At 48.1% G+C, this 15,383-nt stretch overlaps 1 protein-coding gene across 1 annotated transcript; it reads right to left on the reverse strand.

Moving 5' to 3' along the window:
• Window positions 1-8,723: 8,723 nt before the first annotated feature.
• On the reverse strand, window positions 8,724-13,428 carry LOC101534991 (vomeronasal type-2 receptor 116-like). Its single transcript, XM_058657655.1, has 6 exons — window positions 13,375-13,428; window positions 13,013-13,291; window positions 11,825-12,655; window positions 10,896-11,126; window positions 10,422-10,545; window positions 8,724-9,658 (listed from the first exon to the last, which is right to left on the reverse strand). Exons 1-6 carry the CDS (start codon window positions 13,426-13,428, stop codon window positions 8,724-8,726), a joined length of 2,454 nt encoding a protein of 817 aa, XP_058513638.1.
• Between the last annotated feature and the right edge of the window lie 1,955 nt (window positions 13,429-15,383).

Raw genomic sequence — 15,383 nt, forward strand, 5'->3', positions numbered from 1 at the left:
TAAACCTGAATCATATTCACACACAATAGATGGAACCAGCAGAGCCGACATCTAAACCTGATGTTTTCCCGTTCAGAATGTAGCTCCCACCTGTTGAGATGTTCAGTTCCTATTTTGGTCAGTCCCAAACGGATCACTAATTAAGCATTTCTTCACACTCTCAGTCTGAAATCACAAAAACAGACACACTTATCTTTGTGCAATCGTTTTTGCAGAATAGAGGGTTGTCCAAATTGTGATGATCTCCCGTAGGTATGATGAGCCTTGTGGAGCAGCCATGTTGTACCATAACCAACTCACCTTTTAAACATATTTTTCATCGCACTGAACTATACTCCGAGTATGCATTGAAGGATTCCTTGGAAGAAAAACAGCTGTTTCTATGATCAATCTGTGTAGGTAAGGAGATTAAAAAGACAAGAACAGGATCTGGTGTGGTAGCCTAGTGGCTAAAGTGCATAAATTGCATGCACCGAGATCCAATATGGGCGTAAGTTCATGTCCTGGATGCTCCACTTCCCATCCACCTCCCTGCCTGTGGCCTGGGAAAGCCGTTGAGGACAGCCCAAAGCCTTGGGACTCTGCACCTGTGTGGGAGATCCTGAAGAAGCTCCTGGCTCCTGGCTTTGGATTAGTGCAGAAAATGCAAGTGAATGGGAAGCCTTCGGTGTATCCAACTCACAGAGGATGTAGTAACTCCAAAGCAGGTTTGTTAGAGTTCTTGTTACTGCATTCCTACGATAACAAGGAGTCATGTGAGAAGTCAGGAAGCTGACTCCACCCCATGTCCGTCCACACACAAAATTCCTTCTCTACTCCCCCTCCTCTGTGCAAAGTTGGCTACATCTACTCTGGGCAGTTGAACCCTCTCATATTTCTATCAGAATGGGTCTTTTCTTGCCCTCATCTCTTCATCAGCCATCACCTTTGCCCTAAAAAGTGTATTCAATAGTTCAGTACAGCAGTCAGGAACTTCGGAGCTATCTAAGGTGTTAGTTAGCTAGGTTAGTTCAGCTCGAGGGTTACCCAAGGGAAAGCTCTCTATGTCCACAGCCTGGGACCCCTCCTGCTGTGTCTGCCGGGCTCACCTGCCTGGGAACTGTAGCAGGAACGTATCTGTATGGATGCCCACAATCCTCCCTGGATGGTGGATGCTGCAGACTGAAGCCCTGTCCCAGGTACAGAGAGGGAAGGAAGGAGGCGCTGGTCCCTGGGCCAGACTCAGGACCCCAAACGCCACAACCTGGCTGCTTCTAGACCAAGGTTGCACAGTCTGAGGGACCACAGCAGAGGAGCTACTTACAGCTCCCAGCACCTGCTCATTAGGCAGCTCCCTGACCTCTGAGCACCTGCTCGCCCTGAGGGACTCTGGCCACGACACAAAGCCGTGTTCTTGCAGGAGTTTCCCAAGAGACCATGCTGGACTCAGGTGAGTCCTCTCTCTCTTTATCTCGCTCTGTGACAATCACAAATAGCTGCCGTTTAGCTCCTCACCTTAAAATGTTTTGCTTAGTGAGACAAGCCAGTTCCCCTAAGACAATTACCATGTGTTTCCCCTAATACTCGTAGTAAATTGTGAATACAAAACCAATCTAGAAATGCAAAGAGCATCCTGAGATTTTACTGTTGTTTCTACTCCTGGGAATCTGTGAATTCTCTAATTTTTTATTTGTTGAATAAAATGGTTAGTGAGTTATGTGAGTGCTAAGCATGTGACTAATATGTTGTGGTTAACGTTTTATAACGCAATATCAATTGTCATATACTCTACATAAATGAAAGTATTTTATTGAAAATGTCTTTTTAAAAGAATTTTAAAAGTAAAAAGTATATATTAAAAAATAAAAGTAAAATCATACTATTCGGGGCTCAGCGGTGTGGCCTAGTGGCTAAGGTCCTCGCCTTGATCCCATATGGCCGCTGGTTCTAATCCCGGCAGCTCCACTTCCTCTCTGTCTCTCCTCCTCTCAGTATATCTGACTTTGTAATAAACATAAAAATAAATCTTTAAAAAAAAATCATACTATTCAATGTGGCAACCTAAGAGTGGGCTGTAGTGTGAAAGTGCGCCTCTGAACCCTTCCATCAGATGCCCTAGGATCCCAGAACTCATACACTCTCAGGTTACTGAGGGTGCTAGCAGGAAGCCGACTCCCTGCGTGGGACTGTGGCTGCCTCACTGGCCAAGCATGGCTGGGAATGAGCAGCGCCTGTCTGTGCCTCCTTTCTCATTAATTGCATGGAGTCGATCGTAAACCCTTCCTCAGTTAATTTGTGTGATTGTTAGAATCCGTTCCGGAAAAACACGTTTGTTCCTTTGCCCCTTTGGCGATTGTAACTTCATTTCCTTGTTGGCTTCCTTTAGAGGGGCTTTCCGTGGTTGCCTAAGTAACCCGCCTAGTACATATATACCCTGTTGAGTTCAATAAAGTGTGCATTGCTTCATTGGCCTTGCATCCCTTGTGTCCCGATCTTTCTCCATCTGGTCCTCAGGTTCTGGTCTACTCAGAGGGATCATTCCTAAGTGGCGCCTTAAGAAGGAGCCGAATAGCAGCCCATCGGAAGCCCATCAATAGGCAGAAAGACCTACTGAGGTTAAGTTATTATAGGGTAATGGGACAAACTCAGTCCACTCCATTTGCTAGGAGCTTTCTCTGGTCCTTACTTAGTTCCAGCTTTGGATCCCCACCCTCTCTGGCAATGACCATCAGGGTCGCTCCGGAGCCCCCCCCAAAACAAACAAAATCAGAATAGACAGAGAACAACAAGGAAAGCTTAGAACCAGACAGGAAACGGTCAGTGTGGATTCACATATACCTTACTGGGTAGGACACAGAGATTAGTTACTCCTCACCGGGGAATGGAAGATTTCCCTGCACACCCCTCCTAAAACAGTTCTACACCTCAACTGTTGACATATGCCTTGCTAGAGTTATAAGCCAGTTTGGACTATCCTAAAATCTGCCAAGTTCAGTAGAATTATGCTTCAACGCTATGGACTGCTAAATACTAAAATGAGGATAGACATGAGATAGATGAATAGTAGTACCCTATAGCCATTTTAAGGTATATAGAAGCTAGTTGTATATAAACTAAAATCAAAATGTCAAGGAAGTAGTCGCAGGATGTGGTTAAGAACTTGCATCTTGTAACATATTGGTTACTCAATACCATGACAATTAATTCCATAATGTTGTAAATTGTCATTGATGTTATGTTGGGGCTTTTAATTGATCAGGATGATATTCTGCCAGCTCTGCCTTCAGACCAGAGATGATCTCCCTAAGAAACCATTGAATGTATCTGGACAATTATAGATGTTGGACTCTCTGCTTGGTAGATGCTTGCAATGAAAGAATCTCAACTGAATTTGAACTGTGGTAATGCAACAAGGTGGAGGAATCCACCATGGGGGGAGGGTACTGAGAGGGGTTGGGGGAATCCCAGAGCCTATGAAACTGTGTCACATAATACAATGTAATTAATAAAAAAATAGTAAATAGAAAAAAATATGGGAGTGCTCTCCTGAGCAGAACACAACAGAGCTTCAGCTTGCCTGAGCTCAAAGAACAATTAGTAAGCTTTATTCTATTTGTTCCAGCTTCATAAATATGAATTTCCACTTGAGGAATTCAGCCATAAATCACACAACTTGCTTCATCTTTTGTGTCTAGTTTCAATATAGCTCAACAAAGAAGACAGCAATGTTTGCTTTCAGGAAATGTGTGAATTGTTCTGTATATTTTGATCCAGGAAATACATTTTTTCCCCCAAGGAACACACACACACACACACACACACACACACACTATTTCCTTTTAACTCTTTGTAAGTTTTGATTAAACTTGGCAGATACAATCGCAAAGACGCCATCCTGCCTTCCCTTCCGTCTTTCCCTAGCTCATTTCCCCTCATTCCTTTCTTCCTTTTTGCCTTAATTTCTGAAAAACGTATTCTCACTCTCCCTTATAGTCACAGCTTAGCGCAACATGAATCATCATGTTCAGCAAGTAAATAAACTAGAGAATTCAGACTTTCCTAGAAGTAGAAACAACCATCAAGGCTCAAGATGCTCTCTCCATAAAGATCATTTTGTTTTTATTTCTTTTTATTACTCTTTTATGAGGCAGTTACATAGGCTCTGGGATTATGCCTCATCCGTCACAGATCCATTCGCCCCCTGATGTCCCCAATATTATTTCAGTAGTATAGTCCTTCACAAACAGTCATACGTCCATCATTCGGGTATTTAATCCTATCCTTGTATTCCAGGCATAGCCAAGGGCAGAGAGCCCAGCATCCTGCTGTCAAGATCTATTTAACAGTTTCATTGGGAATCCATCATTGATTTGGAAGCAGGGATGCATGTCGCTTTGCGTCTTCCTATCTCAGGACGATGGTCTCTAATACACAGTTACTGTACGTCCCCTTAAATGAAAAGCCATCAAACAAAATCAACCACAGGAAGAAAAATAGAAAAGCTACCACAAATTTAAGTTGTAGAAGTTGTCTACAAGATTGGCAGTTTAGCACCGTTGGGGGTGCACTTCTTTTCTTTGATTTCCATTTGACCTGTTCCATGCTATGAGCTACATGTAAGACACCCAAATAAATTTAACTTTCTGAGGGTCAAGGTTACATATGCCCTATGTTTAGTAAAGAAAAAAAAAAAAGGCGCACCAAGAAGCGTGATACTTGGTTGAGGAAACCCAAGAGGAATGGTTAGACTTTCTGAAACTGGTGGGTGAAAGGCTAGAGACGACATTTGATTAAATCACCGATCCATTTACATTCTCTCTGCCATAATTCAGTGCAAGCTACATGTTAAGCAGCAGCACAAATAAGTCCATAATGTATGTATATGTGGGACCATGTGGCTAGATGTCTAAAGTGAATGGTTTGTTAAGGGTCCATGCAGTATTGGTCAGTTTTTAATAAAATAAGCTACAATTACATTTTTAAAACATTTTCAAATAAAATAATTGGATCGTATAAGAATTTACTTTTGTGTTAATTTTGGGGGGCTTTTTACATTAATTTATTTTGAATAACGGAAAATATTTTAACTTTTTTAGGGTATATAACATAATTAGAGAGGCGAGCCGAGGGCTGCGGGAGAGGACGTCTAGCTCGGATCCCGAACCCAGCCCGCCATGTGCCCATGGCTCATGGCGGGCTGGGCCCGGACATGCCTGGGTGTGGGGCCTGCTTCCTTCCGGGGTGAGTACGCCGAGGGGGGAGGCCTCCGTGACTGGGCATGTCCGGGGCCCACCCACCACCCTCACTGGGTGGTGAACGGGATTGGGGAGGGGCGCAACCTTGGGCCTGCAGGATTACACCTCCGGCTGCCAGAGGCGAGCCGAGGGCTGCGGGAGAGGACGTCTAGCTCGGATCCCGAACCCAGTCCGCCATGTGCCCATGGCTCATGGCGGGCTGGGCCTGGCCGGGGAGCTCTGGGGTATTGGACGTCTGAATCGCTGCTGAGATAGCTCTAGAGTGACCCCACTGTTTCTGGGATCTGATTCAATCCTAAAGATTCCCAATGCCAGTAACTCTTCCTTTGAAGAACTTCCAATCCCTTAATAATGCTGAGCTTTGAACACCTATCAAGTAAAAGATAAGCTCCGGCTTGTCTAGCAGGCTGGCACCTAATGGTCCTCGGAGCAACCGCGTGCAGGTGCGTGATTTATGGCTAGGAACGGTCCCAATATGGGATGCCACAGCTGGGATGAGGTTCCCACCAAGGGGTGTATGTGCTGGAATGGGGGCTGCGTTCTATCTAGGAAACAGTTGCAGTCACCCGAGGCACTAGTGTGGCCTGGGATTGGATGCACCAGGCCGGTTCAGATCCCAGCACCATCTGGTGTTATGGAGAAACAGGGTAGATGTGGGACTGACTGGGCTGGGTCTCAATCCCCTTCTGAGCCATGTGTGAGCTGTATGTGGGTATGGACGAGCCATGGCTGGGCTGAAACATCCAACAACAAGAGTCAGAATGGGGTGAAAGCCAGCCAGGAAAAGCCACTGTTCCTGCTAGGACAGGAGGTGAACTGAGTAGGGTTGGTTCAAGAACCCCCTGGCAAGCGCAAAATCTGGCATTGGGAGGGGTTCTGATGGAGGAGCCTGGGCAACTCCTCTGGCAGGACACAGTCCCTGCAGGTAAGCGCAAGAAGCATGACTGGAAACAGCCCAGAATAGGCCATGGAAAGTTTCCCACTGGCATGCATTCGGCATGGGTCAGGAGCAGACCAGGCTGAATCAGTTCATGTCATCCTCTGGCAAATCCGATCACCAGAACAGAGTGTGGAATGGGCCGGGTTTGGTTGCGACAAAACCAGTACACATTATGGAACGCCAGGGCGTGGTTGCCTGTACTGGATATGAAAGCAGCACCCATCCAGCACACGTGAGATCCAGGAAGGGAGGGGCAGAGCTGGCGGGGGGGTTAAGGGGCTGGTCCCCTCGCTGGACAGCCACTCCCACTGGAGAGCGTGGGCTGGGATAGAGACAGACACGACTAAGCAAGGCTACAACACCTGTGCACTGCATGTGGACTAGATCAGGGCCACAGCATCAGCTGGCAGAAGCTGGCAGTGGGGACTAATTCTGTCGAGTCAAATCACAGGACCACCTAAAGAGTGCATAAACCGGGACAGAGAGACCTGGGAGGGAAAAAGTGGGTTCCCCCTTCTTGGGTCACTATTCCCGTGGGAGGGCATGAAAACTAGGACGGGGGCTGGGATGGCTAGATAGAGAGGCACTCAACAATATCTGTGAGGGCTGGATGGTTGAGTTGGTTAGATAAAACTAAGCTTTAATACCCATTGACAAGTACCAGAGCCAAATGGGATGGGGGACAGATTGGTCTTCTGCTACACATACTGGCAAACCAGGGTAGGGGGCGGTCTGGTGGGGGTTATTGTGGGTCGCCCCAACTAGGCTGCAGCTCCCACTGGTTGATGTAAGGGCCGAACCAGACTGGACTGCAACACCCATTGGTTCCAGTGCAACTCGGGACTGAAAACAGAACCAACACAGCAATTGCAACCACCAGCTGATCAGGGTGATGGACTGTGCCGGGCCCTGTGCTTGCTAGAACACACAAGAAACTAATCTGGGAATACCTCAAAGTATCTTTGGAGATCTCCCCACTTGAACTGCTGGACTCAGAATTCTAACCAAGAAAAGACAGAAGACAGAATAGGACAATCATTCATCTCAGCTACATGTTGGCAGCGAAATATGGGACAAATGGAGACTTCATGATGGACCATATCAATCAGTGGACCACCTCATCGAGCGAAACTGGCAGTGACTCATAACTGGAGAACTATTAACTCCACTTGAGCACATATCTCAGAGCATGCCCCACATCCGGGACTTGGGGTGGGCGGGAAACCAGGTGGGGCTTCTCCCTCAATATCCCCCTTTACCTCAGATACATGATGGAAACAATATGGACATAATAGCATTGCTCACCTCCCTATCCCCCTGAACCTTTTTTTTTTTCTTTTTCTTGTTTTTCCTTCAACTATAGTTAACTATGTAAAGATTGTCAACAACAATACAATAAAATGGATAAAAAAATATTAGTAAAGATTTCTATTTTTGTGGGGTTTTTTTATTAATTACATTGCATTATGTGACACAGTTTCATAGGCTCTGGGATTCCCCCAACCCCTCCCAAAGCTCCCCCATGGTGGATTCCTCCACCTTGCTGCATTACCACAGTTCCAGTTCAGTTGAGATTCTTTCATTGCAAGCATCTACCAAGCATAGAGTCCAGCATCTTATTGTCCAGATAAGTTCAATGGCTTCTTGGGGAGACCATCTCTGGTCTGAAGGGAGAGCCGGCAGAGCATCTACCTGATCAATTAAAAGCCCCGACATAACCAGAAACTCACAGAATGTAATAAACAAAGAGCAACATAATATTTTACACAAACCAAATGGCTGTGGCTGCGGTTATCCCATGTCTACTGGACCAATGCGTTTCTAATTTTTTTTTTTGCTATTTTTTAATTTATTCTTTTTCACGATGCTTTTTTATAGGTATAAACACCCTTCCTTCACCCCCTCCTTCCTCCCTCCCCTTAGTTCATATCACACTATTGCCCCCATATTATTACAATAGTATAGTTCTTCAGTAACAGTCCCAAGTCCAGCATCCTTCACTTTAACTGTAGTGTGGAACTGCAGCCATAAATCTTGTGTTATATTTTCAAGGTGTATCTAACAGTTTCATTAGGAATCCTTTCATTTGAAAGTAGAGATGCCTACCGCAATATATGTTCACTTTCTGGTATGTTAGTCTCCATTAGACAGTTCATCTAGGAGAACCTATGTGTATATGTGTGTATGTGTGTGTGTGTTTATATTTGCCTATATTTTTATTGGTTTTGTATTTTGTGCGAAGGTTACCTTATACCAGAGAGAGCGTTTGATAGGTGTCCTTTGAGATTGGCTTACTTCATTGACAATAATGGTCTCCAGTTGGGAACATTTCGACACACATTTGGGTTGTGATAGAGTGACCCCCAACCCTATACTAGCAGCATAATCCACAAGAGTGAAGTCATGGAAACAACACAGATAACCAATTGTTTTGTTTTCCATGAGGTCTGATAATAGCAGAGGGCGGAGTCTTCCTTGGTTTTCTTTAAATTTGTCCCCCGTTTTCACAGGAAGCAGAGGCAGAGGTGTGTCAACTTTGGTTTACAATTCTAAAATTGTGAGACAGCCTTAGGAGAGCTGCTCTTGAAATGAGTATTCCTGAATTCTTCAAGACAGTTCTTCCCTGGCTGAAGGAGAATGATGTAGCATTTGGGGACAAAGATGCAGCCCAGGAGACCAGCACCAGAGGCCAAGATGGAGAAGACCTCCACGGCCACCATGACCTTCCCCTTGGTGCTGTGGTACACAGGCAGGAAGGTCACCCACACACTGCAGAACACCAGCATGCTGAACGTCAGGAACTTGGCTTCATTGAAGGTGTCAGGCAGGTTCCTGGCAAGGAAAGCCACAGTGAAGGTGCCCAGGGCCAACGAGCCCAGGAAGCCCAGCACACAGTAGAAGGCAGTGATGGAGCCCTCGTTGCACAAGAGGATGATGTGTCCATGCTCAGAGTGTGCATCTGTGTCCACAAAGGGAGGAGATGTTGCCAGCCAGATGCCACAGAGAGTCAGTTGGATGAGGAAGCAGATGGGAATGACAGCGTTTGGGGCTCCTGACACCAGCAATCGCCTCATGGTCCTTCCAGGTTTCATGGCCTTGAAGGCCAGAACCACAGTGATGGTTTTGGCCAGCACGGCAGAAACAGCCAGTGTGAACACCAGGGCAAACGTGATTTGTCTTAGGAGGCAGGTGGCTGTGTTGGGACGGCCAATGAAGAGGAAGGAGCAGAGGAAGCAGAGGAGGAGTGAGATGAGCAGCATGTAGCTGAGGGTGTGGTTGTTGGCCTTGACAATGGGTGTGTCTTGGTGCTTCACAAAGACCCCAAGGATGACAGCTGTGAGGAGAGAGAGGGACAGAGCTATGCAGGCCAGGGTCATTCCTAGGGGACCTTCAACAGCCAGGAAGCTCACTTGCTTGTCCAGGCATCGGTCACGCTCTGCATTGGCATACTGGTGGCCAGGACAGGTCACACACTGGTCCATATCTGGTGAGAAAGGAGAGATGCCTTCATCCCACTTCTATTTAGTTCTGTGTGGTTCACAGGCCCCTCCCTGAGCCTGTCTTGGAGAATGGGCCCTAGTTGTTGTTGGAGACAAGGCATTCCGAAGAAGGTTTAGGGAGGAGTGGCAATTAATCATGCCCACTTCCCCAATTGTGTGAGAAACAGCCATCCCGTTATCCCCCTAGGTATCCCGTGTGCTGATGAGAACACTGTGTGCTCTCAGAATTCCAAGAGGTCTACTGATTGAGTTCTTGCTGGTTGATAACTATACCCTACACTTTCTCGTTACTAACCCTGTAAGAGAACAGGCAGCAGAGATTGAATGACACAGGAAGGCTGATGCGAGTGACATGGAGGGTGAAGCGTGACATAAAACAGGAACAGAACATCACATATGGAAGGGGCAGACAGAGCATCCAAGCACTAAGTGTACCTGGCAAAGTAGATCAGTGAGAGCACACTCAACAAAGACCCTAGAGATAGGATGTGAACGTGAGAGAAAGTGAAGAAACCTTGGACAGAGTCTACAATCTCTTCTGCATGTTCTTGGTAACACAAGAACACTGCAGCAGGGAGAGCTCCTTGATTAGGAAGATTAGTCCTAATTATGTCAATTAATTACTTTCTGAAAGCAGCAAGAATTTTTTTCTGGAGTGGTATCCCAAGTCTTCGTATTTCTTTGGGGCAAGTGCAAGAACAGCAAAGACAGGTGTAGAATGTATTCCTGAGAAACACACACGCTTACCAGTCGCATTGGCAATGCCATTGTCTGGACAGCGGGTGCAGTCAAAACAGCAGATGGGCTCTCCTGCCCGGGCGGTCACCCTGAACCCAGGGCCACAGCTGGGGCTGCACACTGAGCGTGGGATCTGTGGAAAAGGGTGCATCTGTTGGTCACGGGTGGGGCTGGTCAGAAAAACATCCCCAGGAGACTGATTTAGCGTTTGGGAGACCTACACATTTCAATGATGCATAGCTGATTTCTAGTGTCCTGAATGTATGCCATGTTCTGTATGTCTGGAGGCCGGGAGATAGATTCAAAACCTACAGGGAACAGTGGCGTATGCTTTCCAACCTTCAGAGGTTGTGAACATTGGAAAAGATTTGAGTGGAAGAGGGAGTGGTTTAAGGCCCCTCAGGGGATTGGCGATGCCATGGGGCAAAGTGTTGCATCCTAACGGTGTCAGAGTTTGTGGAAGGAGCCACATGATGAACTCACCTGTGTGATCCCCGTGGCCCACTCTATGAGCTCCTCAGAGAGAGACAGCTGTTGGCCTGGTGGATCGTAGGGGGAGAAGTGTCCCACTTTCACCTTATGGCCAAGTCCTTGGGGAAAATTCCAGAAGTTGAGAATGTCATATGTTGCAGCCGGCTTTCTCTTCTGGTCCAAGTTTACGTGATCACCAGCGGGATTGGTGAATTGGAGGCTTTGGAGAAAGGAGTGCAGCAGCTGTAAGAAACACATTGTCCGTGTTAAAGAGGACCACACGTGAAGACGCAAGATCCAAGCAGCTCATCCCTGTCTTGGACCACTGCCTCCCTGGGGAACCACAGCACAAGAGGAAAGAACACAGAGAATCCCAGCCAATCATTTCAGCCCCCAGTCAAACAAAGACGACATGACAAAGACGTGGCCCGTCCCACAGCAGCAGATGGGAGGTTCAACACTTCTCAACTGTGAAGTCTAAACTCTCCACCTGGGCCTATTTGCTCAATGCACCTGTGCATGGCACAGACCAGGAGAAGGAAGCGCTCGACCACCCAACGTGAGCAGATGGTAAGATGGGCATTCCTGCCTGCTGGGAGCTAGAATCTTGAGATTGACTGGGCATGGACAGAGCTCAGTCCTGGACTGCCGAATATGAGCAACTCGTGCTTGAATCCAGGGACCTATAACATCAACACTGAGTCGACCAGAAGCCGAGCTCTTTGAGCCAAAGGCCTGGTACTGATCCAACACCTTCCCTTTGGTCCATGGTACATGGCTAGTGATGGAAACCCCTGCGTTCCTGTACCTCCCATTGTATACCTGCAGGGTTTACTTGTCGGTTAGAGCCAGGGTCCTCTGCAAGGGGATTCTCCCACATGCAGGAGCACCCCAGCAAAACATGTCAGCTGGAGCACTCGTCAGGCCAAAGCATAGCATACCTGCCAGTGGGGAATCATGGCCTTCCCCCCTGGCCCTGGCGGCTGCTCTTCTGACATGTGCTGAAGCATCTTGTGCAAAGAGTGGGCCACGGCGTGCACCGCGTTGTAGATGTGGTAGCTCCCTTCGCTCAGCGTCATGTCAAATTTCTCCCATGTCAGCCACTCGAGGGAGGCATTTGTGGGACAACCCTGAAGTGTCCTGCAATCAGCATTGGAAAGTGAGCAGCGGAAGACCAGAGACCAGAACAGGGCTAGGTAAATGTCTTCTGGGTACTTGGAAGGGCTTGCTGTCCGCAAGAAGTGGCGGAATCCAGCGATCTCTCTGTGCTGCTGGGAGAAGATGAGAGTCCCGTGGAAGGAGTGTAGCAGGAAGTTATGCTCACTAGCGGGAAAGTCCCAGCGCGAGTTGGTGGCAATGTCCCAGTGGGAGGTGGTGACCCAGACCTTCCATGTTATCAGAGATCTCATCAGCATAATGTTCAAGTTCATAAACGAGGCTGGGTCACCGAAAAGAACAACCACATTTGCTGCTGATGTCATGATGCGGGCTTGTTGTTCCATAAGTACATAGAAAACTGAGTTCTGTTTGACTAGGACCAACTCCACAAAGGCCAGGCAGAGGCCAAGCTCCTGCATCTCTGCTCTCAGATCGGACAGGAACGCCACACCCTCCTGGTCATCCGAGACAACCAGCCCCACCCACGTCCAGCCAAAGTGCAGCATCAGGGAGACCATGGCGAGGGCCAGAGAAGTGTCCTTTGAGGCCATCTGATAGACGGAGGGGAACTGGCTGCTGTCACTCAGAAGAGGGTCCAGAGGGCCGAATGCGAGCTGGGGAGGGGAAATCGCACAACACGTGAGTGACGGCACTGCTGGAAGACACCACCTCTCTTTACCAGGTGCTGTGGTACCCAGAGTGGGATCAAGCTGAGATTTCAATTTCCATCTTCTGTCTGCGCAAGACATTTCTGGGTCATCGTCCTTAAGAAACATACATCCAGAGAAGCCCCCTAGCTCCTTCTCAGTTGGGCTCTGTGCTGCCTGAGAGGATCCTGGGCACCCTGCACACTCCTGCTCAGAGCACCCAGTGTGGCCAAGGTGTGTACCCCATCCCATGCCACCCAGCGTTCTGAAAAATTCATCAAAAGGAAATGTTATTTGTTCTCTCCCCTTCCCAGGTACCCTCACCTGTGGGATCCTGTACAGTTCCAGCAGCGTTCCCATCTGGACTAAAATTCCAGCCTCAGATATGACCGCCACAGCCTCGGCCCCTCTTCCGCATGTGTAGTTAGGGATGCCTCTGTCCAGCCCTGTCAGCCACCTGAGTGGATTCTTCAGTATCCTCATATCACTGTGCATGACATTGAAGAGATCAAATCCTAGAGTGATATTGGGCAGGAGGTGGGGGTTCTTGTTGATCTCCTCGACAGCAAACATCAGGGCCAGCATGTGCTGGAAGTTCTTGGACTGAAAGCTGCACACAGGACAGAAGGGCTAAGATGAAGGAAAGGCCCACCCTGATGGTCATCACATTCTTGGGGACAAGATACCCAGGCAATGGTGATCACGGTCACTCTGATGGACATGATGGCCATGATTGTCATCGTGACCGCTTCTGGGACTTGGGAACTCCAGGGCTGTCCCAGCCATGGTCACACACTACTCTCTGTGGAAGATCAGTTGATGTCATGGGAGGTGGTTTGGCTGTCAGGAGGTCATTTTTGTGGGTCTCCTTGCAATGGACCTAATTGTCCACGTGACAGTGTAGGAACTGTCCATGCTGCATGCCTCTAAACGCTGAGCACACAGCGTAAGGACCGCCCTCCCCACAGCACACAGCCTAGTTGTGGAACCTTCCACAGTTCTGCAAAATGGATCTCTGTGGCTTGGCTACACTATGGTCTGCTGGTATGAGGCTGCGTGCAAAGAGCTGATCTTCACTCCGAATGAACATCTGGTCCTACCGGGAAACAGCTGCTTTTCCCATTCTCTGGTTTGATATCTAAAGCCAACTACACGACAGGCATGACTATCCCCGCCACTGAGGATTGCCCTGGAATTCAGCAGTGCTTTTTGGCTCACACCCTTGCGACCCCATACCCACTTGGGAAATAAATAAGAAGCTTGTGGCTTCAAGCTTGGCATCAGATTAGCTCTGGGCATTGTGGCCATCTGGGGAGTAATTCATCTCTCTCTCTCTTCTCTTAATAATAAATGTTGTCTTTCAAAGAAAACAAAAACAAAATAACCGTAAGACAATCAGGAGAAATAGGAAGCAGTTTGTCGGGGGCACCCTTCCACGTGGAGGTGCTCAGCCTCTGACTCCACACAGACCCACAGAACCTGAAATCAGAGGGCCGATGCCTGCACCCCTACTATCTCAGTCATCCAACATAAACTGTGAAGGCAAAGTTCCAGGAAACAGATCAGAATATACAGGAATCCAGACAAATGCAGGATACAGCCACACCGTGAGAATTTGATGTGCGTGTGCCTGTATGACTGTACGTATTGGCCCTGAGTCTACTTTTCACACAATAATGGAGGAATTGGTACTTCTGCCTTGAAAACAAGAAACTGAGAATTCCCACAGGACTGGATATAGAGACATCTCACTTATCTTTGCTGTTAGAAAATGCCACCAAAACCTAGGGTATTCCTAGTTCAGATCCGACACACAACAGACACTGAGCCACACTGGGCATTGGTTAATCAGTAGAGGAGTATACAGTGCAATCCATGACTGCCAGCCACCAAGCACGCCTTCTTCCCAAAGCAAGTTGTGAGGGGATTCAGTGTCCTGGTGCCTGAGATGACCCTGTGGTCAGGGAGAATTCTGCTGTCCACCCTGAGTGCACATGGCCTGAGGAGATGGTTTCAGGATGTGTTGCAGTGTTCGGCACCCACTCTGCTCCATGAAGGTAAGCCCCCTGCATTCCTCCCTCCATAAACACAGCTCAGTGTTTTGGCTGGCAGAGGTGGAGGTCCACCTGCCACTGGAGTAGACAGGTATCCTGCAGCAGGAAAAATATCAGCTGCTCCCTCAGAATGTGCAAACCCTCCTCTTGGGGAAATTGTCCCCAAGCTGTGCTGCTGTGAAAAGCGAGGGTCACGGCCATTTCTTGCTCATTTCACTCATTGTTCCTGGGTGTGTTGGGCTCTCCGTGGCTCTGAGTTCACTCACAACAGTGAACCCATTGTTTCCCTAGACAAAAAAGATGGCAGGGGCTACGAGCACACCAGCCAGCACCAACATCCCCACCGCCCAGGTCTGCTCCCAGCCACCACCCAAGCAAATAGCTTTTGTTCCCCAAAGTAACCCAGAGTGAGTTCTTCAGTCTGTAGCACTGAGCAGAAAAGTGGTACATCCTGCGTGGAGGAGCTGGGTGACTAACAGCCTGTGGGTGCCAACGCAGAGCTGGAAGAGCCCTGGGCTGAGGTCCTTGGACTGCAGAGGCCAGGAGGCATAACCAGCATTGCTGTTCCCCCTGGACCACACAGAGCTGTTTACTCAACACCTCAGAGAATAGACCAAGAGGCACTGAGTTCATGAGACCCC

This window comes from Ochotona princeps, chromosome 33 (assembly GCF_030435755.1).
Source record: "Ochotona princeps isolate mOchPri1 chromosome 33, mOchPri1.hap1, whole genome shotgun sequence".
Taxonomy (NCBI): Eukaryota; Metazoa; Chordata; class Mammalia; order Lagomorpha; family Ochotonidae; genus Ochotona; species Ochotona princeps.

What these genes read in the sequence shown, in the direction of transcription:
- LOC101534991 (XM_058657655.1), bottom strand. Translation starts at nt 13,428, where the DNA reads ATGACAATCATGGCCATCATGTCCATCAGAGTGACCGTGATCACCATT. An exon ending in AACTGTACAGGATCCCACAG is followed by an intron (nt 12,656 to 13,012) that starts GTGAGGGTACCT and finishes TCCCCTCCCCAG; the next exon opens with CTCGCATTCGGCCCTCTGGA. An exon ending in CCATGATTCCCCACTGGCAG is followed by an intron (nt 11,127 to 11,824) that starts GTATGCTATGCT and finishes TGTTTCTTACAG; the next exon opens with CTGCTGCACTCCTTTCTCCA.